This window comes from Anomalospiza imberbis, chromosome 2, assembly GCF_031753505.1.
Source record: "Anomalospiza imberbis isolate Cuckoo-Finch-1a 21T00152 chromosome 2, ASM3175350v1, whole genome shotgun sequence".
NCBI lineage: Eukaryota > Metazoa > Chordata > Aves > Passeriformes > Viduidae > Anomalospiza > Anomalospiza imberbis.
In genome coordinates, this window is record NC_089682.1 from 42208036 (window position 1) to 42235980 (window position 27945).

General features: G+C 39.6%; 1 protein-coding gene across 6 annotated transcripts; it reads left to right on the forward strand.

Annotated features, from left to right (window-relative positions):
- Positions 1-1835: 1835 nt before the first annotated feature.
- Positions 1836-27875, forward strand: CHODL (chondrolectin). Of its 6 annotated transcripts, none has more exons than XM_068180650.1 (8): positions 1836-2051; positions 16520-16832; positions 17514-17671; positions 21378-21425; positions 21795-21878; positions 23196-23298; positions 25504-25576; positions 27331-27469. In XM_068180650.1, exons 1-7 carry the CDS (start codon positions 1961-1963, stop codon positions 25571-25573), a joined length of 867 nt encoding a protein of 288 aa, XP_068036751.1. In that variant the 5' UTR covers positions 1836-1960; the 3' UTR covers positions 25574-25576; positions 27331-27469. The 6 variants fall into 6 exon arrangements, with proteins under 6 accessions (XP_068036751.1, XP_068036749.1, XP_068036750.1 ...); XM_068180648.1 differs by lacking the exon at positions 25504-25576 and adding an exon at positions 25708-25786 and having other exon boundaries at positions 1837-2051; positions 27331-27875; XM_068180649.1 differs by lacking the exon at positions 27331-27469 and adding an exon at positions 25708-25785 and having other exon boundaries at positions 1837-2051.
- Positions 27876-27945: the final 70 nt, after the last annotated feature.

The window sequence follows — 27945 nt, forward strand, 5'->3', positions numbered from 1 at the left end:
TTGCCCAATCACTTGACAACACTGTGCATGCAGTTTTGGCTAATAAACCAGCACAAAGCATGTCAGAAAGGTGCTGCACAATTTACTAAAGACAAAATTTGTTATATTTCCCTTGCATCCTGCTAATTTAATTGGAAAAGAGGTAGTGGAAATGCCTGGAACCTTTCTTTAGCTGTACAAATATATGATTGCTGCATTTCAAAATTACTTTAGGGGCTGATAAACTAAGAAAACTTGCAAAGGTGTAAGAAAAAGATAGAAGACCTTTTCAGTATCTATGGGTGGTATTCAACATACGATTCCCATCAATTTAGAGGGGTTTGTCCTCTGTTACCCATTCATCATTTCTGAGAGAGTAGGCGACTATACATTCCAGAAAACTAGGAACACCTTTCTAAATTCTCCCACCTCCTTTGGCTGGACATCACTTAAGATCCAAGATCATTTGAAGAAACTTGGACTCCCTCATATTAGCAACAGATTACCAAAAATGTTTTAAAATTCTCATTGTATTCATCCTAGGTCTGGATCATGCTCTTCTCTTTCTGCATAACACCAGCTTTACATGAAGGAAAGGTTGAATCTCAGATGCCATGGAGACTTAAGGTAACTTATCCATTTCAGAATGTACTGTTCAGTATGATCACAGCTCAACTTATCTATAGATGCAGAGAAAAATTAGTTATTGCCTGGAAGAATAAATTCACTTGGGAAAAATCTGTATCAGTCAAACAAACAAATAACTCTGCTATTAAATCGGAAAAGTTGGTAGCAAAACACAACAGTGCTTGAGATAGTTTTCCAATGCTACTTATGAACCTCAAGGGTTTGGGGCTTTTTGTCGTAAAAACCGATCCCAGGTAGCTTTAAGGCAGCTAGGAATCCATCAAATGTTTTAAAATCCATAATAGTCTGAGATGTATTGACTCCTAAACCTGGCTGTAAACATCCAAAGGAAAAATAACTTAACAATATGCCTTAACAATATGACTTAACAATATATGATCTTTGAGTTCCGAGAAAGATGAAATTAACTGGTAAACCATCTAGTAATTTGCATACAAGATGTCCCTTGAGCACATCTGCAGTGATCTATCACATTTAAAAGCAAAGTACACGAAGTACACAAGTAATCAGAAATCTCTGAACTGTATTTGTAGATAAAACCTCAGCATGACTCTGAAGAACGAACAAGTCTTGAAAGTGGTCCTTTGAAGAGATCCAGAGAATTACCAGTGCATTTTCAGAGTGACAGCAACGTGGATTTGACTACAGTATCTTCTGGGGCAATGAGAAAAGGGGACTTTCCAGTATATATACTTATAGTCTAGTGTGTATATGTGCTTTCCAGGTATATACCTGTATACATCTAGTCCCACATTTTCAAGCTGGCAACAGGACATTTATATTCTTCTTAGAGAAAATACGAACCAGGAGGGTCTGCAAAGCCCTTAAACAGATATGAAACCCTGACAGACCTGGGTTTGGATCACACTGCCAAGCCACTGGGACAGTGAGTAACCCTAAATGACCCGGCAGCGAGGCTGAGAGGTACCCGCCGCCCCGCAGCCTCCAACCAGGAGCAGGAAGCGACCGCACACCCCGTACCTGTGCAGGTACTTCTCTGGAGAAGAGGCTGAGACAGGAAGGGCTCGGGCTGGGACGGGCTGGGGCAGGTGCAGGAGAGACGGGGGCTGGGACAGGGGCTGGGCTGGGACAGGGGCTGGGCTGGGACAGGAGCTGGGGCAGGGGCTGGGACAGGGGTTGGGGCAGGCGCTGGCGTGGGCTGGGGGCGGTGCGGGGGCGGTCCCTCGCCGGGGGAAGCAGATAAAGGCAGGGCGGCGGGCGGCGGGGAGGTGGCGGAGGGCAGTAGCGGGGCTGGGTGCGCGTCCCTCGCTCACCGGCCGGCATCGCCCTGCCCTGAGCGCTTCTCGGAGCCAGCCGGCAGCGGTACAGCGCCATGGGGGCTGGAGGAGGGCTGGGGCTGGCGGCCGTGCTGGCGGCCGCGGTGTTGTGCGGGCCCGGGGCGCTCGCCGGGCGCGTCCTCAGCGGTGAGTGCGCGGTGCGGGGCCGGTGCGGGAGCGCAGCGCTCCGGGAGCGGCGCGGGGCGGACCGGGGACCGACCCCGCTGGCCGAACCGGCCGCGCATCGGCGGCGAGCGCTGGGAGCGCCTCCCGGGCGCACCTGCCCCGCGGCGGAGCGGGGGTGCTGCGGAGAACGGGGGCTGCAGCGCCAGCCGTGCGGCTGCGGGCTCCTGCGGCAGCCCGAGGTCCTGTCCCGTCCTGTCCTGCCCCGTCTTCTTAGAGCTGGTTCATTGCCGGCGCTCTCCGGCTGCGTTCGAATTGCTTAAAAAGATCGAGCGTCTTCCCGAGGAGCGTCTGCGCGCTGTTTTGTCGGCAGCTGGACGGGGATATTTCTTCTTTGTCTGCGATATTGTTAGGAGGAGAGGGCAAACTTTTAAGAGTGTGCGGCATTAATAGTTTTGTTGTATGTGGGTGCATCCACAACTCTCAAAACCAAAAGGAAGACAGTACTTCAGAAACCTGTATCTAACACTGGAGCGTAGGTTTAATTTAAGAGCTGTGGACTCCCACTGTGTGTTTGCAATATACAGGTGCATATACTCAGAAACTGCTAAATTTAATGAAAAGACCCCTTTTAAGCCTACTTTGGTTCAGACCCTCCAGACTAAAGCTGACAGGCTCTTGGGGTTATGTTGCATGTGCCTATACATCCATGCAGTTGCCTAGAAACAAAGATTTACACACTCCACTCTGCTTGTTAGCAAGTTATGTGTGTGTATATGTGGGTAAGAACATGGCTCTTACAAACTGTCTCCAGAACAATGCAAATTACTTGTATACTATTGTTTCAGAGGCTGTAACAGTAGCATATCAACAAAACTTTTTTTTTGTAGGTTCTTTTTTTGTTGCAAGCATTTGATTGCTGAATTAGATAACTTTTTTAGTTGCTGAGGGAGGGCAGTCACTGGACCATTTTGATTATGCTCTATTTGAAGCATGTTCTAATGCTACAACCGAGATGGGCTCTTGGGCTTTTGGTAAAACAGCATCTTCAGGAACTAATAGCTAAGTAGCAGTACTTCCAACATTTTGAAAAAGCTTGTTTGCCTCAACAGTAACCTCAAACATTTCATCTACTTCTGTTATACTGTGAATTATACTGGCTTATATGATACATCAAAGCTCTAAGTATTACAATTTATATGACTGCTATGTAACACTGTTATTTTTAAGGACTAGTGAATATTAATTAACTACGAGATGGGTTTGGCACTAGCAGTCTCAGTGAGGAATCCATGTGTGGCTGAGGAAACACAGTCCCTTGATCTTAAACTGCAGCTTCTGTGTTTAGCTGAGACATAGGAAACTGAGGTCCAGCTTTTAAAGCCATGTGTGATATGTGTTTACTGCCTTGTCAAACTGTTCCTAGATGTACACTAGGCTTTGGGAGTTTTTGAGAGGATACAGACTCTGCCCCATATTTCCCTGAAGCATTTCAAACCATATGATGAGCCTCATGTCACTGTACTATACTGATAATACTTGTCTGGTAGAATACAGGAGAGGGTTTGAAGACACTTACAGAAAGAACCATTTATGTACTATTATTTTATTTGTTGAAGTTGTATTCATTAGATAAAGGTTTCCTAGACAGTAACAACCACATTTATTTATATATGCACATTGCAGATATTCTTATGTACTGGAAAAACTTTTTTTCTCCCCCCCTTTCTTTCTCTCAAGGACCACACCCATGCATGTGGATAGATGTAGAGCTAGCAGTAGCTGACATTATTTTAGGCAAGAAATAGTACCACTGAGTAATTGGGCAGTGTGTGCTGTCACCTGACTCCCATCTAACTTACCTTTCTCTTGTATAAGAACTAGCAGTTTGGACTTAAGAAAGCTTATGCTTGAAATCATAAGTCTATATCTTAAACAGACCTATTCCTAAAAAAAATTATTTATGCTTCAGTCATGATTAATAATCTGGCATAGTAGGAAATTCCACTGCTCTCATTCCAAATAAATATATAGTTCCTATCACTCACCTAAGCTATTTGTGAGACTGCTTGACTGCTGGTTGGACTTTGTGAAGAGTCCCATTGACTTCAGTAAATTTGCAGCAGACGTAGCAATAACTGCAAATTTGCTGCCATTTTGATCACAGTGTCAAGAGGGCAGAGAAGAAAAGGCCTGCCTTTTTGTAATGCCATTTTTTTAAGTAAGGGGTTTCTGCTGCTTTTTCCAAGTATGTTAGTTTTCCTAGGATATAATTAAAATTATTGTTGGCATCAAACAATTTGCATTTTGGTGTTATTTCTTTGCCATCTTTAATTTGGGAAGTTTTAAATGTGATGCAAAATGCTTTTTAATTTTTAATATATCTAGACAGATGTTTTATGAGCAATGCTCACAGCCTCCATATCCAACTATCTAGTGTTGCCAAAGAATTGATTCCTATAGGAAAAAAACCCAAAGAAGGCTCAGGAGAAAGTGCTGAGTCTGCCTTGCTGTCCCATGACATCATAAAGAACATGAAGTGATGATAATGCAGTTTGCAAAGATGCAATTACTTTAAGTATCTATTGGGCAGGAGAGATGCAAGCTAATCTTATTACTAATCATTTAACAGCCTATGTATTAATCATAGCTATTATAGCTTAATGACTGCTGTTTGTCTGGTTGTATTTCTATGGCTTTTAAAGTTTTGCTCTTTGCTATTGCTGTACATCAATAACATATTAGATAGTGTAGTATTTTAAAGCAGTATTTATCTATTTTGGTGCAAAAGTACTTGGATATATAAAACACTAAATAAGGAAAAACACTTGGTGAGTCGGAAACTACCAGAGTTGCCCCAAAACTATAGACTTTGTTGCTTCAGATGCCTTTAAAGAAGTGGATATATTCATTCACGTGGCTTATGATCAGATTTGAGTTCTACATAAAGTACAGCAAAGTAAGAGAATTAAAGCAGTGTCTTCATGGATACTGGATTGACTAGAGATAACAAACCCTTTCTCAAAAGATACATAATTTAATTGAATTGAATTTGATTGGCCTGCTTATTACACCTGAATTTTGTCTGTCAAAGTTCAAGCATTTTCTCTAGATGAAACCTTCTACTGTAAAGTTGTGGATTTTTTTTTGTGTGTGAAGTGCAAGTTTCAAGATACATTTGCAACTCAGAATTTGAGAAGATATAACCTGATAAAAAACCTGCCATCTCATCTACATGTGCAACGGGTGTGTGTTAAACACATTTTGCTGGAAATATCCAGCATTTAGTTCCATACTAGAAAAGCTTTTCTTGGATAGGCATGCCCAGATATTATAAGATCCTTTTGCTCAGCTGAAGGACTCAGTAATCACTAAAACTGAGACTTGGACAAGTGAAGGAGAAGCTGGGCATTGAATTCTCATGGACTCCTTTATTATTTCCCATCCTTATCCAGCTGTACTGAGCACTGACTTCTTGGGGGCAAATCAATGAGCTGGGCTCTTAGAGTGAAATGAGGTGATGACTTTTGGATATAATATGTATAATACATGTTTCTGCTAAACATGGTTTGAGGCAACACACCTTGCCTCAAACCAAGAAATTCCACAATACCTTATGGAATGAGAACCCAGTTTTGATGAGACCTCTGATGGTGGAGGAGTCCTTCTGTAGCAGGGTAGAAATACTCAAGTACTTAAATCAGTTTCTAGAGTCAGATTTCTGTATTAGAGGTGACTCCCCTCCCCCTTTGTCAACTGTATATAGCTTACCTTTCCCATAGGTGAGAGCTATGCAGGTTGGCCAGGCTGCATTTCTGTTCAGGGATAAGGAAAGAGACATGGACAATCCTAGTGCTGTGTCTAGATCAGCATGCTGCTTTCCCAGGAATAAAGCTTTTTGCTCACAGCATTTTGTTCAAAAATAGAAAGGCATTGCAAAGCTCAAACTCATGATTGTCAAGTCCCAATATTCCACTTGGCTAAAAAGTCCAAGAGGAAATGCCTACCATGGAGGGAGCTATGGAAAGAGCCTTGTGGAATGGTATGGGTAGTTTGCTTGCTTTCACATGGCTTTTCTTGCTCCCAGAAAGAGAAATCTGGTTTCTTCCCTGGTTGAACTCATGTTCTGTACCTTGATTTAACTCTGTGTACTTCAGATCTGACTCTGTGTAGATCAACCTTCTCGATTATAAGTTATTTGCAGGAACATGCTTTGCAGGGGAACATAAAGGGTTCTATACAGCATTATTTTTTTGGAACTACTTCCCATAATGGCTTTCTCTTTGCAAATCTCTGATGGATCAGAAGAGATGGTAGATGCTAATGTACAATAGGTAAGATGAAACAATCCTTTGGTAGTAATTGCCACACTCTAATCCCCTACTATGACTGGTCACTCACTAGTTGGAAGTTGAGTCTCTTGCTGAAGCCGTCCCTCCTGCCACCACTGACAAGCAGTGGGACCTTCAGTTTCATGCAATCTTAAGAAATAATGAGTCCTACCTAAAAAGTTGGCATGTCTTCAAGTAAATCTGAATGTAGCTGCAGTATCCAGCTAATGACTCGAGGCTCACTTTATAAGAAAGGAAGGAAAAAGTTGGTATTTTAAGAGTGGGATTAATTTCATTTAAGTTTAGATTTTTAATATACTGCAGAGCTACTGTAACAGATACTGCTATCTGTGTTTGTTTTCTTTAGCTGTCTACACAGGGAGGTCAGTGGGTCAGTTTAGGTATGGACAGGTTTTTGGGAAAGAACTGAATTTTGGTGAGATTAATCCCACTACATGTAGTCTCAAAGACTACATATAATGTGAATTAACCAGTGATGCTTTACCTCTGAATTTTCTCTTAGTGTAAATTATCCTTTATAATATTTTAACAGATTTTCTTCCCCTTAAACTTCCCCTCAATTTTTGCCTTAAGTGAACTGTCACCTATTTTAAGATTCCATGTGGATTGACTTTTCCCACTTTCTTAGGAGCAGATCAACGAGTAAGGCTTTGCTTGTCGCTTTCTCTGTTAATTGTGGAACTGCTTCAAAAAGAAAGCACTCTATACTCCTGAAATGCATAAAGGGTGTTACACCCTAGGGAGCTCTTAAACCAATGAAATTAATATAATTTTTCATCCATATATATTACCTACATCTACTGCAAATACTTTGGTAACAAATTCATGAAACTACACCTACTTGGAAAAAAGAAATTCAAATTTCACTGAAAATTACTGAGAATGGATGATGGTTGCTATGAAAAATAATTGAGAAGGAGTAGGTTTTCTCTCTTCTCCTTTTTTCTTCATTTAATTGACATAGGGGGGATTAGTACCGAATATCAGGAAAAGATTCTTCACCCCGAGGGTGGTCGGGCACAGAAGCAGATTCCCCAGGGATGTCACTGCCTGACAGGCTTGGTCACACGAAGCCTGACAGACCTCAAGAAGAGTTGGCCAATACTCTTGGGCAAATGATGGGGTTCTTGGGGATGCTTCTGTTTAGGGCCAAGGGTTGGACTTGATGCTCCTTGGGGCTCCCTTCTAAATGAATGATACTCTGTGATTCTATGACCAAAGAGTTATGAACTATTTCCTTCTAGAGGCAAAAATAAGAAATAAGCCATCAGTAGAAACTGTCAAAAGTGCTTACATTTATGCTTAGGAGAAAACCTTTTGAGGGAACTGACTAATGAGTATAAAAGTGAGATATTAATGGGAATATCTGCTGTTTGGGATAGGAGAAAAAAACTATTCCTGCTCCCCTAGGCTGGCACACATACTTAAGGCATTCAGACTACAATTTTTGTCTATTATGTCTATTCCACAGCAAGTTAACGACAACTTAGCTGCCACAGTATGTCGATCTTTAAAGCTTCTGTGAATTCTGTTCTGGGCTTCATGGCTACACAGAAAACTATTGATGAATAGAATTATTTGAATCACAGAATTGTTTGGGTTGGAAGGGACCTTAAAGATCATCTCATTCCAACCCTCTTCCATGGGCAGGGACACCTTACACTAGACCAGGTTGCTCAGGAGCCCATCAAACATAACCTTGAACACTTCCAGGGATGGGACATCCACAGTTTCTCTGGGCCTTGTCAGTGTTTATGCTTTTTTAAAAAACTGTTGAAATTGTGGAGTACTTGATCTGTATTTATGTTATGATATATAAAAATTTATTGTGTTACTGTGTTTATAAGAATTTAAAAAACAGAATAAAATCAAAACAAAAGCAAACCCACTGCTAACAGCTTCAGCTGTTAAGGGGGTGTTTTGTTTGGTTGAGTTTTTTTTTTTTGTTCTGAGATTTTAAAGTTCTGGGTAAAATAATCCACATCCCAGAGCAGACTTGTAGATATGTAGATCTTTCCAGCACGCTCTATTTCCTCTTGTTTTGAATAGGTTCAAATAGATGCCATGGACACTTGAGTGTTATCATCAGCCTGATTCTGTCCAAGTTTTTCCTTATTTTTTAAGGCAATTGGCAGCTTTAGGGGGTTATTTTAGCAGCTATGTGGCCACTTTTTGTGAACACCCAGGACAGTGCAACTGTGAGCTGGTCCCTTCAAGAAGAAAGTGGCTGACTGCCATGGCAAGCCCTGTGATATACACCTGTAAGTTCACATGATCAGAAGAAAGGCAAATAGTTATTACAGGAAAAGCTAAATGGATCTCATGCTGTAAATTTATGATGTGTTAGATAGCTGAAACCAGAACTGATGCCAAAATGAAGGTATGTTTCACTTAGAAGAAAGGAAAGCTGTCAGGGCTTTAATGATTTGACCTGGGGGAAAAAAAGTAATAGATTTTGGGAAATACTTCAGAGATTTTTTTTGACTCTGCGTAATGCTTTGAATCAGTGACTAAAATTTTTTCATAAAAATGGATATTAATTTTCCAGTTGAAGACACCCTGCATTGGTTCAAGTAATTGTATGTTTTCCTGCAATGGTAATTATGGAGGGTATAGTATTGATTAGCTTCTAATGAGGTTTAGACATCAAGCTCGTTCTTTACAGCTCTGTTATCAATGGCCTCAGTTCCCTCTGTGCACCAGGGCTGAGAAGCTAAATACAAGAAATAAATGCGTGTTGTTCTCTTTGGGAAATGAGTGAATAAGTCTATCATTGCTGTGTGAAGATGGCAGCTTTCATGCCCTCTGGTATTCCAGTTCCCATTACACCAAGAACAAGCCTGAAGCAGCACATCAGGGATTTTGAAAATCCAGACAAACTTTTAATCTGCTGTGGAAAAGACAAATTCTTCCAGTTTATTCAACATGATGAAGAAGATTTTGCAGGACAAGGAATCCTCCTGCATCCTCCCAAGACCTAAAAAAGAGGGTACACAGAGGCTTTGACAAACCTCCCCAAAAATAACCTGCTTAGATCAATACTTGTCATAAGGGGTCATATGCATACTCTTAACTACCCATTTTTGTTACCAGCAATCTTCCTGCACTGTGCATGGAAGCTCTCAGATCAAATTTTAATTGCACTTCTATACAGCTGATGGCAAAATCCAGGTGTTAGGAATGAGTAATATTTAATATATAAATGTGCACTGCAAAGTGCTCCTTTGCACTGTCTCCTTTTTGATTGCTTGATTTTTTTTTAAGGTGTAGCTATTATGTGTCTATTGAGGACAGTTGTCATTCAGAAATAAGCCCACTTCCTGTTCCCAAAGGTGCTTAGAAATACAATAACTGAACTAGCAAAGGCTAACATACAGGTGTAACCCCCTTTTCAGAAATAAATGTACTGAAAATCACTTAAAACTTCATCATCCCTGTTTTTTTTCTCATTACAAAAGTTGTGTTAGTCCTAGAGACAACTATTTGCCTGATGTCTAAAGACTTCTTGCATCATCTTTGCTAATTCACAAGATATGGGATGGTTAATGGCTAAAGTTACATTATCTGGTCAGTGTTTGAGAAAGAATAGAAAAAAAATCCTATTTATCATTTTAGACTTGCTGTCTATAAATGCATCTATATCTTTTACTTGCCCAAGAATTTAGCAAGAAAGATACTCCATTGCAAGAAGTATTTTAAGAATGGCTGATAGATGAGTTTTGTATGGGAGATTGGGGGCAGCCTCCATTTAGCCACCTTAGACATGGTCTGCATGCTCTGATAAGATTCATGCAAGCTGACTGCTGTGCACGTCTGCCTGAAGCACAGATGCTGGATAGACAAATGTGGCCCTCAGGGTTTTTTATATAAGCCATTAAAAGTGACCTAGAACCTTTGAAAATTTTTCACCCTGGGAAATCACTTAAGAAAAAACTGTGTGATGACAGTTTAGGCATAATCCTTAATCCAGAATAAATCGCTAACAACTTTCTTTTCTCTCAGAAGGCTTGGTTATTAGGAGGATTGGAGGGAAAAGTACCTGCTAAGGTATGGAAGAGATTGCTATGAAGATATCAGTACAGATAAAGTCTGACATGTGATCTGTACATCAGGTTTTATTTGAATGTCAAATTTATGAGCATGTGGAATTCCTTAAACTGCTCAGGACTGTGAGCTGAGAAACTTTGAACACTGACTCAGCTGGAGAACGATGTGTCTTCAGTGTTACAAACTTTGGGAGAGAAGATGGCAACTTGCTTTTATCATAAATGCAGACAGAATGTAATTATGAAATGTTATCACAGTTTTTCAAAAAAAAAGTAATATGAATCATAAAAAAATTATATTTGGTGGATGGACACAAATATGATACAGCAAAACATCAACAGCAGTAACGTAATGTAGCAAAATATGACCAGCAGCTGAACCCAGGCAAAATCTGACTGGATGATACAAAGGCCATCAGACAAGATGCATCAGCTTTGAAACAAAATGTGATTAGGAAAATTTATTACCACTTAGTCTCTTCCTGGCCACATTCTGGAGTGCATCACTGGGACTTGGTGTAGAGTGCCCTGTGACATGGGGACAGCTGAAAACAAATTGTGCCCAGTGTCCTGGATGCTGGTTAGTCATCCCTGAGGTCACTGTGCTCATGCAAGCTCAAGACCAAGGCTAGGCTTCATAGCACAGGCAGAGAATATTTTGGTTAATTACCATAGATTTCTGTTTTGCTATTTCATTATCTCTTTCACTGCAGTCCTTGTGTTTTTATTTGTCACTTTGTTTTCAGAGGTCTCCATCAGGCTCATGCTGCTCTGGTTAATGTTAAATGTTTCACACTGCTTTTTGCCAAGTGCTCTTCTGATTTTTCTGCTGAATCCATTGCCTTGGGGAGAAAAAAAATAGTCAAAATACAAAAACATAATGGAGTTTAGTAAATCAGGCTTTGTGCATTCATTTTTGTCTCTCTTCACATATGCTGTGCACATGCAGTGGCTGACCTAATTTAGGTGGATGCTAATGGTATCAAATCCTGGATTGCAGGTTAGTTTGTAAGGTTCAAGAGGAAGAGGAATGGGATTTATCAGCAGGGAGCTTATCTTCTACCTGATGTCTTCAAAGACTCCAGCTAAGCAAGGTGTGTCACTCAAAAGGACCTTTGTGCCCCTCATGGACCTGGGTTTAGTTTAGTAATAAGCCTAATGCTCTTAGGGAGAGAAGTCTTTGACCTGGGTATTTTGTCAGCAATTTTGCTTCTAAATGACACTTTGCTATAACTTCTGTCATGTCAGTAATCAAGGAACCTATTATTTGTTTAATGAAGCATGGTATTAAAACATAATGGAGATATAACTGATCGAAATAACAGCTTGCAATTTGCTTTTTTTTTTCTTGAATGAGATTTTTTCCCCTGTACAATTATCTGCAGAAATATTTTAATGAGTAATTTAGTTTAAAAATATTTTTTTTTTCTGAGGCTGATATCCAAACATTCTACTATGCAGCTTCTGTGAAACACCCAAAGATGAAAACTGACCCATATGGATGGAAATGGTAGCTAGCACTTTCTGGAGCAAATCCTGTTCACTTGCTAATCAGCTAATGGGATGATGAGACAAAAAAAAAGATTATTCACATTGCGTAGTATCTTAGCATGATTCATTCCAATAGTCTTGCTTGCAAATCTAGTTTCTATTCAATTGTGACAGAAAAAATTGGAACTCAATTTATACAGCTGAAATTACAAAACGTTGCTTTAGAAGTAACTGTGGAGTCTGCTGAAAGATGTTGGAATAAGGTAAAGTAGCACATAGCTGATATTTCCATACTTATCTTGTCTCCTGTACAATGTGGTCCATTCTGTCATTTTTCAGTGGTAAATTATTTCTGCTTTGTAGTTCAGAAATTAGTAGTGAGAGAAAAAAAATGGAGCTTTAAAACCTGACATCTCAGTGTGTTCCGAGAAGAGCACTAAAATGTCAACTGATTTGCCACCTATTAAGGCACAACTGCAGATTTCCATTAACACATTTATCTGCCATAGTGGAACTAGTTCAAAGTCTGCTTCCAAAGAAGAAAGAAAAGATTCAGCATAGGTCACTGCCTAAACACAGGGATTAAATTAACTAGAACAAGAGAAATTCACAGCTTCTTCTGGAAAGCTTACTGCTCTGCCTCACGCACTTCATTCACACTCTTTGGGTCTATGGGTCTTCATGCCAATTATTTCTTTGTTTCTTGCTGTTTTCTCTGTTCGTTTCTGGAGGTATATTCTTGCAGAAATGATCAGCCTGTGTGGAAGAAATTATTTATTTTGCTACAGATAGAGAGAGCAAAAAATGAAAGAGCAGTAATTAAGGAGTTGGATTTCATGCAAATTTTCATTTGTTCAATTCTTTCACATTGTAAAACTTGATTTTAGAGTTACTTAACCCTGTCCAAACATCTGCAATAAAAAATGGTGTCTTTAAAAATTATTCTGGTCAGTTTAAGGGAAGAAAGGACATGTCTTCCACATAGAAATTGGGCCTTCACATCTGTATTCTGATGGCTCTGAGAGGGCTCCCTGCTTTGAGTGCACGATGGTGGCAAGCTGGGCACATATTAGGGGCTGCAGTAGCTCTTTGCCTTTGTGCATCACAAATGCTTGTCATCCTCCTTGCTGCTCCATACAGTCTCACCTGGTTTCCTTGGTGCGGGTGATGGAGCTGAGCGTTGATGCAGCCCCTGTGTTGGACAAGAATACTGCACAGCTTATGGATACAAGCCTTGGAGCAGGTCAGAAACAGAACTTGCCATGACTCAATGGTCTTGTAGGTCTTTGCCAGCCTAAAGGATTCTATGATTCTATTTGAGTCTCCAAGCAGCAGCTGACTGGCAGATGAGCATCCTGAGAAAGCTCAGCTGGGTAGCCAGCAAGGATCCATTTCCTCTGCTAGAAGGTTTGACTCAGATTTTGGGAGAGTCACAGAAAAGCAGAGGCTGTACATGAGAAAAGAGTGTGAGGGGAGCACTTCAGCCACCTGAGAGACAAGCAGGGATGGGGAGTGGATTGTGTGTTATATAGGCAAAGTTAGCTTTTTTTCCCATGAGAGGGATGAGCAGCACAGGAATTATGAACCACAGTGATCAGCCTGCCCATCGCAGTTGGTTGAACATTCCTGCATGACTGAAATTGTGACCAGGATATTTTGACACCTGAATTTGCTCATAACTTACTACTTGATGTCAAGGAGAAGTATGTGCACAGAATGAAAGGAAACATGGAAGAGTTTATCTCAAAGATTGTGTGGGAAAATAAAAAGAAGAGACAATGGGCAAAGCACACATCCTAAATTTGCATGTACATCTTGAATTAGTGCTTTGAATCCAATCCTCAACTACAGGGAAAGGTGTGGTCACTTTTCCTTGGAAGTGATTAATGTCCTGAGCAATTCAGTGCTCGGCTTTGGATGTTTGTGCTGCTATATACACATGTGTACTCTGGCAATCAGCCATTGTCACTCACCCAGCAGTAAGGGTCAAAATGTTGATCAGCTCTTCCTTCCCTGTGCACTCTGCCCTGTCAGTGAGACAGAGCTCCTGGATAAAATTGATCATGTAAACAAAATTGGAATTTCAGCATTGTAGAGGAAGGGAATGAGCTGGGATGTCACATGCAGCTTTCATTCTTGCACTTCCCACTTTGCAACAATTTAGAACTTATCACTTTGTTACTTTGATAATAGTAGTTATTTTGGTGACAGAAGTCTAGGAGGAAGCCCATTATTTCATATGCATCTCTGTTAAAGGGTCTGTCCCTTGCTTCTTCAGCACCACTGTCCAGCTAGGACTATGGCCCTTGCTACATTTATTGGGGGCAAGGCTCTTAACCTGTATGAATAAAGAGAAATACCAGGAAGAAATTGGGGCATACATTGTGTTTTCAGGATGTCATCAGACAAAGTCAAAATTGCCTTTGGTTTTTTCCATATCTGTGGCACAAGCTTGTCAGACTGTTCTTGTTCCTGTGTTATTTTGGTAGATTAATTACTGATAAACAACTAAATTTTCAGAAGTCTGTCTGCCAAGGTAAGAATGAGATTTAAAAGATGCTTTTCTTCCTGATAGTCCTCCTCCAGATGAACTTTAATAGAGTATTATAAAGTGAAGGTTTCAGCATTTTTTTTTTCTAGAAAGATTACAAGAATTGTAGGAAACCCTAGAAAGTTACCCATAGTAAATCCCTACTGCCCCTAGAATTTAGCTTAGCAATCTGCTTATTCTCTGCAAATACTTGAAACTATGCTCTGTGCAAATGCAGAGATGTCTTCAACTCAGCCCTTGTGCTGTCTCCTATTGAAAATATCCTACTTATTAAATACAAAAATGAAGCAACGCTAATGTAAAAATAATGAATGTTATGTCTCTTTAAAGGTTCTTTGTTTACTTTGATATTTACTCTTTCTGCACAGAAAAACATTGCCTGGGAAAACATAAATATAGCTGAAGTTATGTGAGGATGTTGCTGTTTTCTAGTGACAAATTACATTTTTTTAAGGTGATACAGAATAAATCTTGTTCAAATGTTATTTACATGAATCACGTACCTGGATTTGCTTAAAAGTGAGACTAAATACAAGATTTTCAAATGCAAATCTGATATAGTACAATAAACTACTGTACTTTGTGCTGGTGTGGCTTTGCCTCAGGTGCTGTGAGCAGTTTTGGGTGCCTCAGTATTAGAAGGATATAAAGCCCTTAAAGAGTGCCCAAAGGAGAGCTATGAAGATGATGAAGGGCCTTGAGAGGAAACTGTATGAGGACCCACTCAGGTCACTTGATCTGTTCAGCCTGGAGGAGACTGAGAGGGGACCTCATTTTGGTCTTCAGCATCCTCATGAGGGGAAATAAAGAGGCAGACACTGATCTCTTCCCTCTGGTGATCAGTAACAGGACCCAAGGAAATGGCCTGAAGCTGTGTCAGGGGAGGTTTAGACAGGGTATGAGGAAAAGGTTCTTCCCCCAGAGGGTGGCTGGGTGCTGGAACAGGCTCCCCAGGGCAGTGGTCACAGCACCAAACCTGACAGAGCTCAAGAAGCTTTTGGACAACGCTCTCAGGCACATGGTGTGACTCAAGCTGTTTTTCACAGGGTTGGGAGTTGGACTCCATTGTCCTCAATGATCTCTTCCAGCTCAGCATGTTGTGTGATTGTCAAATTTTCCAGTAAAATAAGGACTTTTGTTGATTTCTAATCAGTCTAGATAATGCTTGGTAGTTTTTGTTACTTTGGTATCCTTCAGTCCTTCTTGCTTAACAAAGTAAATTGTCCTACTTTTCTTCTCCAGTGATGAATTTCTGTAGTGGAAAAACTTGATTTTGTTTCTTTTAAGAGATGGTTATATTTAGAAGCCTTCTCCTGTCCCTAACTAAACATACAGGAGTTCAGTTGTGGCTGATAAGTGAGTGTGTTAATTCCTCATCTTGTATATCTTGAATAAACTCTAGAGAGTCTTAGTAGTTGAAAATTATAATTATTTTTCCTTTTTAGGAAACAGACATATATCTTTCTCTGACAAAGAACTGTAAGGAGCAGACTGTCTTCTCCCATAGACCTTTACGGATTGTACTTAGGCACATGGTAGTGAAGAGTGGCTGAGTTCCTCTCATATACAGCCTCTCAAGGTTAACTTAGGGGATCAAAGAAAAATTCCAGCTACTTCTTGACACTAAACATGTGTATTTGAAACTTTTTTTTTAAATTGAATAGGTCTGATTACACAATAAAAGTGAAGTTGGTCCATTGGTATGGAATAGTCAAGGAAATACCCTTCAAACAGGTCCTGGCTATAACAGAGAGGCCTGATGGTACAGTCATTATAAAGTAAAGAATATTTTTCTAAAACCTATTGGGAATCTTCAGTGTTTTGGAGAGTTTCACAGGCCATGGCAAGATGGCATCAATTCCCATGAACTGTATGTCATTTGAAATTTAAATTAGAGCAAAGGACTTCAGTGGTGCTAGGTTATCACAATGAATCCTCTCAGGCAAAAATCTCCCATCCTTCAGCAGCGTATGCATGATGTGCTGTATTCTTTTCTTGCAGCTTTGATAGTCATTACTGTACTCTGACCAGTCCCATGTTTTTGTTTTTCAGGCCAGAAGGTGTGCTATGGTGCCTTCAAGCATTCATGTTACAAATTAGCCTATTTTCAGGACTTGTCTAGACGCGTGGGCTTCCAGGAGGCCCGCCAGGCTTGTGAAATCGATGGTGGGGCTTTACTGAGCTTGGAAAGTGAAGTTGAGCAGCAGCTAATAGAAAACATGCTGCAAAACCTCACCAAATCAGGTTCTGGGATTTCTGACGGTGACTTCTGGATTGGGCTGTGGAGAAGTGGCGATGGACTGGCCACATCGAGTGCTTGCCCTGACCTCTACCAGTGGGCTGATGGAAGTATGTCACCATTCAGGTAAATGTGTGAAACTGCTTATTGAGAAGGTCCCATAGAAAGAAATGGAGCCTGAAATGCCAAACCTTGCTTGATGGCATGAAGTTTGTACCCTTGACTTCTCCAGATGAAGGGTAGCTGGCAATCAGGGTTTTGAATCTGAAGCTGCAACAGGATGGCATTGTGTGGCTTCATCCTACAAATTTCTTTGCTCCTACACACTGAGTTTGCCTCTGCATGGCATTTGGAGGTTGTTCTGCCACACACAGAGTCTTTCAGGTGTGGTCTGAAAGCAGGCAGGTAAATGCTGCAAGGCTCTGGCCACCTCAAATCAGGGAGCCAGCCACCAAATAAATTATTGTAAGATGCTTAGCATAAATTGTTCTGTTTCTACCCTTTTTGAAAAGCCTTTAACTTCCTGATGAAGCCAAAGGCCAGAATAGCAGCAACTCACAGAACTCAAGACGAGGAGACAGATAAGAGTCTAATATGGAGGAAAGCAGGAAAGGGTGTTATTTCTGCAGAGGTGCTTTGATCAGAATTGTTTTACGATTCAGAGATGTGTGCCTTGGGCCTTTCACAGAAGGGTTGTGGGAAATGCAGGATGTCTTTGAAGAGGATGAGACTGTTTGGGTTGATATTTCTTCATTGATACAAACTCTATTTTTTGTCATCCTGATGAACCTTATCTTCAAAAACTAGAAATTGGTACACAGATGAGCCTTCCTGTGGAAGTGAAGCTTGTGTGGTGATGTATCATCAGCCAACTGCAAACCCTGGTCTGGGAGGGCCATACCTTTATCAATGGAATGATGATAGATGCAACATGAAGCACAATTTTATCTGCAAATATGCCCCAGGTAGGTAAAACTGAAGTTATATTTCACTGGTGGGACATTGTCTTGTTTGTGAGGGAATCTTCAAGTATCTTTTGGCCTGTGGTACTGGTTCCTTTGGTGTGTGCCTGAGCTGGCATTAACAGGGAATATTATATGTCAATACCAACTATTAAAATACATTTTTAATGCATTTAAATAAACCTGTTTATATCTAATAAGAATGATTTCAAAATTAGCTTCACTATCATGCATTCTCAGTGGTTTTTTGATTTAATTAATTTCCTTACTTCACAAAGAGTTTTAAGTGTACATTTTCTACTTTCTATGTAGGATGACCAAGACGTCTTGGGTTCTCTTGTAGAAAATATTGCACTGTCCTTGTAGTTGCAGCCCTGCCATTTTATGCCAAATTATGTGTGGTGATTTTTTTAAAAAGTTAAGGCTTGAAGAACGAAGTCCAGAATGGCAGGAAAAATTTCTGCATTCATGCATGTAGATTTAGATAGATGTGAAAAGCAGATGCATGCTACTTGAGATGGTGACAGAAAAAACAGATCTTGGGCAATTTGGCTGTACTTTCAGACATGACATAAGTTCTGTATATGTCAATAAAGGAAAAGTGAACTATAAACTAGAACATGGTGCAAAACCAGAAAGGATGTAAAAAGTGAACTTTCCAGTTTGAGCCTGTAAAATTTTCTATTCTTTGTGGTATTTAAAGTAAATGAAAACATGTTTTTCAGCAGGATCATGCAAATGTTTTCAAATAACTTTTGGTGTGTTTGTTTTTCAAAACTAAGCTAAAAGTCAGAATGCATAGGAAATTATGGATTTATTTCATTTATTAACTAATAAAAACTCAAGAAGTGGCCCGTGGGAATCTCATGAGGTTTAACCAACCAAGTCCAAGCTGCTGCACCTGGGTCAGGACAGCCCCAGTACCAATCCAGGCTGGGGATGGACAGACCCAGAGCAGCCCTGGGAGAAAGACCTGGGGTTGCTGGTGGGTGAGAGGCTGGACATGCCCTGGCCATTGGGAGCCCACAACCCCCCGTGTGCTGGGCTGCACCCAGAGCCCCGTGGGCAGCAGGGCAGGGAGGGGATTCTGCCCCTCTGCCCCGTTCTGCTGAGACCCCACCTGCAGGGCTGCATCCAGCTCTGGGCTGCCAGCACAGGAAGGACAGGGAGCTGCTGGAGCCAGGCCAGAGGAGGCACCAAGGTGATCAGAGGGATGGAACAGCCCTGCTGTGATGAAGGGCTGAGAGAATTGGGATGGTTCTGACTGGAAAAGAGAAGGATTTGAGATTACCTACTTGATGCCTTCCAGTACCTGAAGGGAGCCCACAGGAGAGATGGAGAGAGAGACTGCTTACGAGGGCCTGGAGTGACAGGACAAGGGCAATGGCTTCAAACTGGCAGAGAGTAGGTTTAGAATAGATATTAGGAAGAAATTCTTTGCTGTGAGGGTGATGAGGCCCTGGCACAGTGCCTGATCAGTGAATCTGTAGATGCCCTGTCCCTGGGAATGTTTAAGGCCAGGTTGGATGTGACTCTGAGTAGCCTGGTCTAGTGGAAGGTGTTCCTGCCCATGGTAGGGGGTTGGAAAAAAGCTATTGTTTAAGGTCCCTTCCAACCTAAACCATTCTATGATTCTATGAAATCCTACTCTTAGCAGCTGTTTGAACTATGTAATTCTGCAGTTTCCTTCTGTCTTTATGCTGATGATCAAACAACAATCACCATCTTTGTAGCGGTCTGTCTGTCTGTAGAGATCCAGGCCATTTTGTTCCTCTGGTTTTGGTGGATACATAACTTTTTAACTTTCTGGTCACTTAATGAGGATATTAATAGTAATTAATATTGCAAGCAAATATTAAATATTTGGCAGAATTGATATACCAACGTGTTTTGGCATACTGTCACCCCCTAGATCTGTTCCTGCTTTTGAAATTGTTAGTGGTTATCACTACTTTATGATGATCAGTAATCATCATAGGCCTTTCATGGAAATGTGACAATTTTATCACTTTTAGAACTGTTTGAATTCTTTTGAAATAGTGTAACAAAAATATTTTATGTTGTTAAACCCCAAACATTTTTATGTCAGAAATTGCGGGCCTTATTAAAATTAAAAAGATTTGGTTTCAGGTGTATTTCATCGCTTTAAAAGGAAACAAATTTAAATTAGATAATTATTCTGTACTAGTAAACTACTTACCATTCTTGTTTAAATGTGATAAAGAATTGCTTTTTCTATTGCTTTTACCATCTGAGTAAGTGTTGGGTATTTTGGATTGTCAGAAAACAAAGTGATAATAGTAACAATGAAAATACATTTATATTTCTTTCTCGAAGTAGAAGTGGGTTATTAGTTTATGATGAGGCATATAAGGCAAACAATGTGTAGGTAGATTATTGTTAGTATTGACATTGTTATGCAGCTAAATAAAGTACTACTGAATTGTAGCTATTTATTTTTCAAACTGTGGGAATTGTGTTCTTTAGCAAAACAGACTATTCTCCAGAAATGTATTTTTCTGTCACATGGAGGAAAGGAGTAGATGCAAAAATGTATATAAATAGATATATGACATTTCTTTCACGGCCTGAAGAAAGTAACCCAATGTTTGTAGGAAAATTACATTTGTTATCTCAAACCAAGTGAGACTTACAAATGACCTTTTGTCCTCCGTCAAATCACTGTAAAGGCTCAATGTCACCTCTTACAAGTGTGAAATACATCCATTTCACCAGGAGTGCTAAAGTGCCACATGCATATTGAATTTCAGTTTGTTATCTGAGTATGTTGTTTTTCACAACTCTCCTGTCTGTATTCAATATAGGCTGTGTGATACCAGCCACAAACCAAAACAGGTTGTAGGTGACTTTGATAAAGTTGCATCTAATTGTATCATCAGCAAGTTCAGGACAGTCCTCATTAGACAGCCTTGCTCAAGCAGCAACTACACTTCTGGTAGACACTTTTATTTTTCCAAGCCCTCCCTTGACAGCGTTTACTGTTGCAGTGTTCAGTCTGGCTTTGGATCATATCGATCATTCAGCAATCTTAAATTTAATTATAGGTTGGTAATTGCGACCACATTTAGTTCCTGTCCAGCTCCTGCAGGTTTGATTATGCAATCAAATTAAAAACTCATCTCCTCTTCTGCTGTCAAGAGACAGCAGCTCAGTTCTTTGGGGTATCTTGGTGTCTTTCTTTATATAAGGCCAAATGTAGCTATTTTATACCAGAGTAAGTAGTAGGCTTTATTGCTGTTTTGATTTCTCCTAGCAGTTTGTATTTATCAAGACACTCACAACTGTAGTCTCATAGCACTGTTCAGTTAGTACAACCTTATGATAGAGAGAACTTCATATATTGTTTTAGAGCTGTGGGCACAAATGAAGTTTTGGATATGTTAGGCACTTTATTCATCACAAGAAGTTAGGGTTTAACCATTAGCCATTAAATCAGAGGCCACCAAGAATTGAAACTAGACTAAACTATAGCCTTCTTCTAAGGAGCAAAAAGTATGAACTAGAGGTGATTTGACACTAGTTTGCAAGCAGTCTTTGGTAAGAAGATGAAATGCTGAAGAATTAAGCAATTATTGTTTGGGGGAATGTATCTATTTCTGTGATACTGCATGAAAAAAAATGGAAACATCTGTTTTATTGCACACATTTTTCATTCTTCAACAATCAATTTCAAATATTGATTTAACAGATAATGTCTTAGAAAAAGAATTAGGAGACAGAGCAGAGCCAGAATACGGTAAGCAATTTTGACACATTAAATTCCATTGCACTGGTAAATACATAATTATAAGGATAGAATTCAAGAGCCTCTAAAATTACTCAAGTTTAACAGGCACAGTTAAGAACTGGAACAAAGGAAAAATGAATTCTTCAGAGAGCAACAGCTACAAATATATGGCTGTTGTTCAGAATAGCACTGCTTGTAATTATTCTTACAGATATAATTCCAATTTTGTAATAAAATCCTGTTTACATGTATATTTAATAAATCATAAAAATGTTCATTTTACCAATATAAATTAAAATGTAGTTACTATTAATTTATTTAACAACATAATAGCCATATTTTTTACTGTTTTTCTAAAATGTCTGATCTCCTTTTCAGATATTTTTCCAACAGTGCCAGCAGGAAATCCTTATGACACAAGCAAACCAGAAGATCAGTATCATATTATTGCTACTGAAACAGGTAATGTGTTTATATGAATGTAGTGTTCTGCTAAAAATATTAATAGTGGAATTAAAAAAATATTTCAGTTTCCATTTTTGTCAATAGGAAGAAACAGTCTGTTTCCCTGGGAAGAGCCCTGAAAATACATATATTTGAAAAACATTTCAAGAGTCTTAGTCCTCTTAGTTGCTGTAGAAACAAATTATTTCCTTGTCTCACCAAACTTAGAATAAACACCGCATCCATAGCTCCCCCGAGCACCCTGTGTTTTTGGAAAACCCCATGCTAGGAGGAGTTCAGTGACTTGCTGAGATTCCCAGTAGAGATGACATTTGATATTTGGGAAATGGATACCTAGTGCCCAAGTTCTTCAATGCCCCTGGCTGCTTCATTCAGCAATTTATCTTCTGAATGGAGTCCCAAGTCTCAGGAAGAGTTGTAGCCTGGCTTTGCTTCAAGGAACTGAACATGTCTAAGGAACAGCTCTGGATTTTACAGGATTACACCATGGTATTATGGAAAGCGGGTGCTTTGTTTGCCCACTGGTTGTCTGGATTTGAGCCAGCTTCCAAACGGGTGTTTCCGTTATTTGTAACTCCAGAGGAATTATTATATTGAGAAACTGTGGTTTGTAATCAATAATTCCTTTTAATACAAACTGTGCAAGGACTCTAAAATTCAAACACAACATGAATATTCACATTTATTCTTGCTAGGGAAAATATTTTCAAAATAGGACAATAGGTAAGAAAATCTCCACAATTTGTACATTAAATGTGTACTAGTACAAAACATGGGCATATAGTTACTGGGAAACAGTACCCTTCTGGGAGTTGCAGACCCCATCCTCTAGTGCAGCTAGATGATAGTCTCATCTCGTACCATTTCCCAGTCCTTTTGTGCAGGGACCTGCAGAGGAGCTCTCCTCATTAGTCAAGGAGAGGCTTTATGTGTCTTTTAAGGGGAAAGGGAAGATGAGAGCCAGGCTCATTCCTCCTGTGGTCCTGCATGGGCAGGGAGTCCACATACAAGGACAGCTGAGGCTACAGTTAAAATGGACTGTAAAAAAATTAGGCTTCATTAAAACACTTGAATTTTGGATTACAAAATTGGAAAATATCAGAATTGAAGACCTTAAGATATGTTTTGCACATAACTCAAGTGCTGCTTTATCCTTGATACTGCTGAGTTCTCTTTGGAGATCTTCCTATAAAAGGAATATATGTGTTCTTTTGTGTAAGTTAATGTATTCTTGTTATTTTACTCCAGATTTTTACTCACATGGTTGAAAGCTTTTCAACATAGGAGACATTAATGAGAACTTTTGTCTTGTAGGTATAATTCCGAATTTAATTTATGTTGTAATACCCACTATACCACTGCTGCTGTTGATACTGGTGGCTTTTGGGACTTGCTGTTTCCAGATGCTTCATAAAAGGTAAAATATACTCATCCATAATGGTTTTATAATGCAGAATTCATATTTCCATTGGCAAGCTATTCCCACTGAAAGACTGCTTACATCTGTCCCCAAATATGCAAATACGTGCCTTTTCATCTATTAAAATGCAAGTAGTTTGCAGCTGTTACAGCTGAACGTTCACCTTCAGGCTTTTCCACAACATGCTGAAATAATTCCAGGTCTCAAAGAATGTTGCTGCTGGGACTCCACCTGTTTCTGAAGGAAGTCTCTTTGCAGACCACTTGATAGGGCAGTTGTCAGCACTTTTACTTCACCTCTTTCATTGTGATTGCCACCTGTAAAGTACCTGGTCTGTGGGAAATAGTAGAGGGGTCCCTCACAGATACAAGGTGAAGCCAAGGACTCACTTTCTAACCTAAAGTAAAAATTTACTCCAAGGACAAACATAAGGGCCAGTGGCTGCTTAATCCTGTTCCACTGCACATACCATACAAACAACAGATGGACCACTGGAGCACTGAAATTGAAAATGAAAAGCAAAAGCTTGCTTTGAGCCACACACTAGTGTGATATCCATTGTACATCATGTATGTGCTAAAGAGGATGCATAAAATAAGAAGATATGTATTCATAGCTGTGGTATCAAGCAGGGTTACTATTATGCAAAAAAGAAACATTTCAGCCTTTGAAATACAGTATAATTTGCTCCGTGCTTTAAAATTCTTTGGACTTTTCATTTTTCTCAAAATATGATATAGATACATAAAGACATGACAGCATATAATTTATTTTTTTTCTGAACTAGTATTTCTGAAACTCTCAAATATCATTTATCCTTTAGTTCAGGAAGTGTTTTCAACTTAATGTAATCCAGAAGAGTTGAAACTGGAATATGTTTCATATATAAATGCTGTTTACATAAAATATCAAGAATAATAAGCAGATTTGTAAGCAGTTTTCCCTCTTGAAGACAAGGAATAACTAAAAGGAATATGATATCACTGTTTTAAGAAATTTAAAAAAAATTTCCTCCTTACTATTAGCTCTTTATTTTTTCCTTATGATTTTTACTTAGTATTTCCCGCCAATAGCTGCAGTAACTTATTTCAAGTGAGAAGACACTCCATATGTGAAGACTATTTCTGTCTGTATGAGTGAATGTACAGTGATATTTGCAGTACTCCTTGGTACCATGCCTCATTGAAACAAGCAGCCATAAGGAACAAATGTTGCAAGGACTGCATAACAAACTTGATTGTATTTTTATTTTATGCATTTTCCATAAAGAAAAGGAAAACAAACACTTTCCAACCTGTCTGATGATAGGCAAATAAAAGCCTGTGAAACCTCACCACTGGGGCTGCAGAAGGTTGGAAGCTCAAAGCAGAAAAGAGTAGTAAAATAATATGTGTAACACTAGCAATTGCAGAGTAATTAATTCTGGAACCCTTATTACAGTGGCCCTGGATTTCTTGGTAAGTATGGTACATCTTAGTAGCTTTTCTGGCAGGTGTTTCTCTTCTGAGAAAAGTTTCAGCCCTTGAATACTCCTGGGAAAGCAGTGAGAGATTCATGGCCCACTGAAATCAATAGAAAAAGTAGTGTTGACTTCAGTGGGCTTTGATCAGGCCTTTGATGCTATAGCAGTTCATCCAGAAGTAATTCATCTGAACTTCCAAGACTTGAAAATTGCATGGCACAGATATTGGAAATTCACCTTGAAAGATTTCCCTTTTTTCTGTTAGCTGATTAGTTTGATAGATGAAATTATACAAAAATCAAAGACGAAATGGTTTTGGTGCAAAACAGGGTTCTCTTTTTTATTGTTTGGTCGTTTTCCACCTTCCCCTCCCCCCCCCCCCCCACCCCTAGAATGTCTATTTTGAGTTACATTAAAACCTTTAATTAAAGAAATTAAACCATTTTTAAAAATCATTTATATCAAAAAAACTATTACCAAAAATGAAGTATTTTATCTTTTGAAACAAAACTTTGTTTTTTAAAAAATATTTTCCTATCCATTTTCAAATTCCACTTATGACCTGCCTTGCAAGCCATTTTGGTTCATCACAAATATGCAGTTCTTGGGCAAAAACCAAATAAAAAAAAAGCAATCCCTTGAACTTATCATCTGAACACTGTAGCAAAGGGATTCTGTCCTGCTGGGGAAGGAGGGATCCCCAATTTTCCACATGAACCTGACTTCTCATTCTTTTTTAGGCTTCCACAACATGGTGACCTTTCCTCTGAAAGCCACAACCCATGGCCAACCAGGACATGCCTAGCTTGAAAGGTCATGACTAATTTTGCCTGTCATTGGGCTCTTGAAGGGTAGTAATAAGGCAAAGCAACACCTCGTCCCTGTAGCTAGCAGAAATGATCAGCTCATTCATGCTTAGATGCTCTCCCTTTCATTTCTTCCAGGGAAGCAAGGAGAAACTGCTTCAAAGACCCATCTCCATTATCATCTGAATGCCTTGCAGAAAGTTTAAATTCCAACCTGGTATATTTCTCAGTTTCTATGATTGCATTTGATGGTCAAAACACCAATAAGCAATTTATTTCATCTTACCTTTGTCATCACTAAAATCTGTTTCCTGAACCAGCTGTGAAAATCAGCGTAGGTTTGCTGAAGATAAGCTCATTTGATAGAGCTCTAGTTCTGATCCAAGGTATTTAGAAATTGTTCCTGCTGTGTGGCAAGGACTCTCCATTCAAAGTCTTTCATCATTAATTATGCCTGCTTTTGCTGGATCAATCTGGAAGGAAGTAGTGACTTTGTTTCTTTAAGAAGGAAGCCCTGGAACCACTTGATTCATTGCCATTGCTTTGTTTATAGCATTGTGGCCTGATCTAAAGTCCACTGAAGCCAAAGGGAGTCTTTTCAATTACTCCAATGGGCTCAGGTACATAATGCAGTACTTTGTAGGACTTCAGAGGTAAGTCTGGAGGGACTGAAAACTACTGTAGCATTCAGCACCCTCAAAGTACATTTTAAATCAACTCGGACTCATTTGCATTTACACACCAGGAAAGGAGTAAAACTGAATGTATAGGACTGTTGGGACTCTTAGGTTTCCACCTTACAGAGTTATGTAGTGCTTCTTCTGGTTTTTACTTAACTGGGGAAAAAATCCTCATCAGTGTGAAATATTCTACCTAGAAATTGGAGCATTTTCATTGAAATGTAGCTGAAATGGCTCCTGAAGTGGCTCCTATTTCAGTAGTCTGCAGTGCCCTGTCATATGCCAATCTAAGTGAGGGAAGATGTGTATTGTGGCAGTTGTAGCCATGTGGAAATACTGCCATAAACTTTCAGGGTGCCTTAGGGCTCCCTGAAAAAATCAGAGCAAACACATTAGCAGTATTGCAGAGCAAGTACTTTTTGGAAGCAGTTTTATTTATTTATTTGTTTTTTTAATTGAAAAAAACGCCAAACACAAAACCTACTATTAACAGTTTTGACTGAAAACTAGCCCTAAGGAAGCTTTCTACCAGTCATTCATTGCTAGGAGTCTGACTCACGTGCCATCACTTCATGAGATGTCAGGTCAAGCCCAGAAGGGAAGGGGCTTGCTGGCACAGGGGTGCGCAGTGAACCCGTTGGTGTACCCAGGGTGGGCAGGGGTGTGGTACCTACCGGGGTGGGTGGGCTGCACCTTGGGTATGGATTTAGAGGGGTGTGTGTGCTCTGCTTCCCCCCAGACAAGGGAAGTGCTCAGCTCCCACCAGACCTGGTCAAACTGAGTCCTTCTCTGAAAAGACTACTCTGTACGAGAGGTACAGAGTTGGTTGGATGGGAACTGGAAAAAAAGAAATAAAAACCATTCAGGCTAATCCAGTACAGTTCCTTGGGAGCAGCACTGCTAAACAGGGTGGTCTGGTATTTTTGGTAACAGTGCCACTGTGGATGGGGAACCCACACTGTGAAAGCACCAAATGTGGCCTTGAGATCCGGGGATAGAATGCTCAGGTCTGATCACAGAGCTGAATCAGGACTGCAAAGGCATACATGCACTGAAAATAGTTTATATTTTTATTTTTCAGTAAAGGAAGAACAAAAACCAGTCCAAACCAGTCCACACTATGGATTTCAAAGACGCCTAGGAAGGACAGTAGCATGGAGGTATAATGATTTAGTGACTGAAAACAAAGCAAAAATAACATTTTGCAGTGAGGCTGTATTATAATGTTGTCAAAGAACATTAGCTTGGAATGGCTTGAAAATGCAAAGGATCTGCAAGAATGAACTGTAAGCTCCCCCTTGAGGCAAATGTTCAGATCATTTTTATATGATGTTTGTTTATTAATTCAGAAACAAAATATGCCATGCTAAATAAAGGGTATGTGTTTATTTTGCTAAGAGATGTAAGTTAGCTAGCTGTGAGCAATGAAATGAACAGAGCATTTGAAGTTTTTATGGGGAAATATTCACAGTGTATGTCAGTTTTAAGACTGTTTGTAGTTAAACAAACCTCTGTTTCTTTTAGTCTCTCATGCATTGTATTGTATAGTCAATGTACAGTAAATGGAACTGACAATTTTACAGTGTAACAATTATTTATCTTTGCATAAAAGTTTGATACAAAATATTTGTTTAGTATTTATTTGCACACTTAACACAATTTTTGAACCTCAGGAACAAATATTATTTTATTAAAT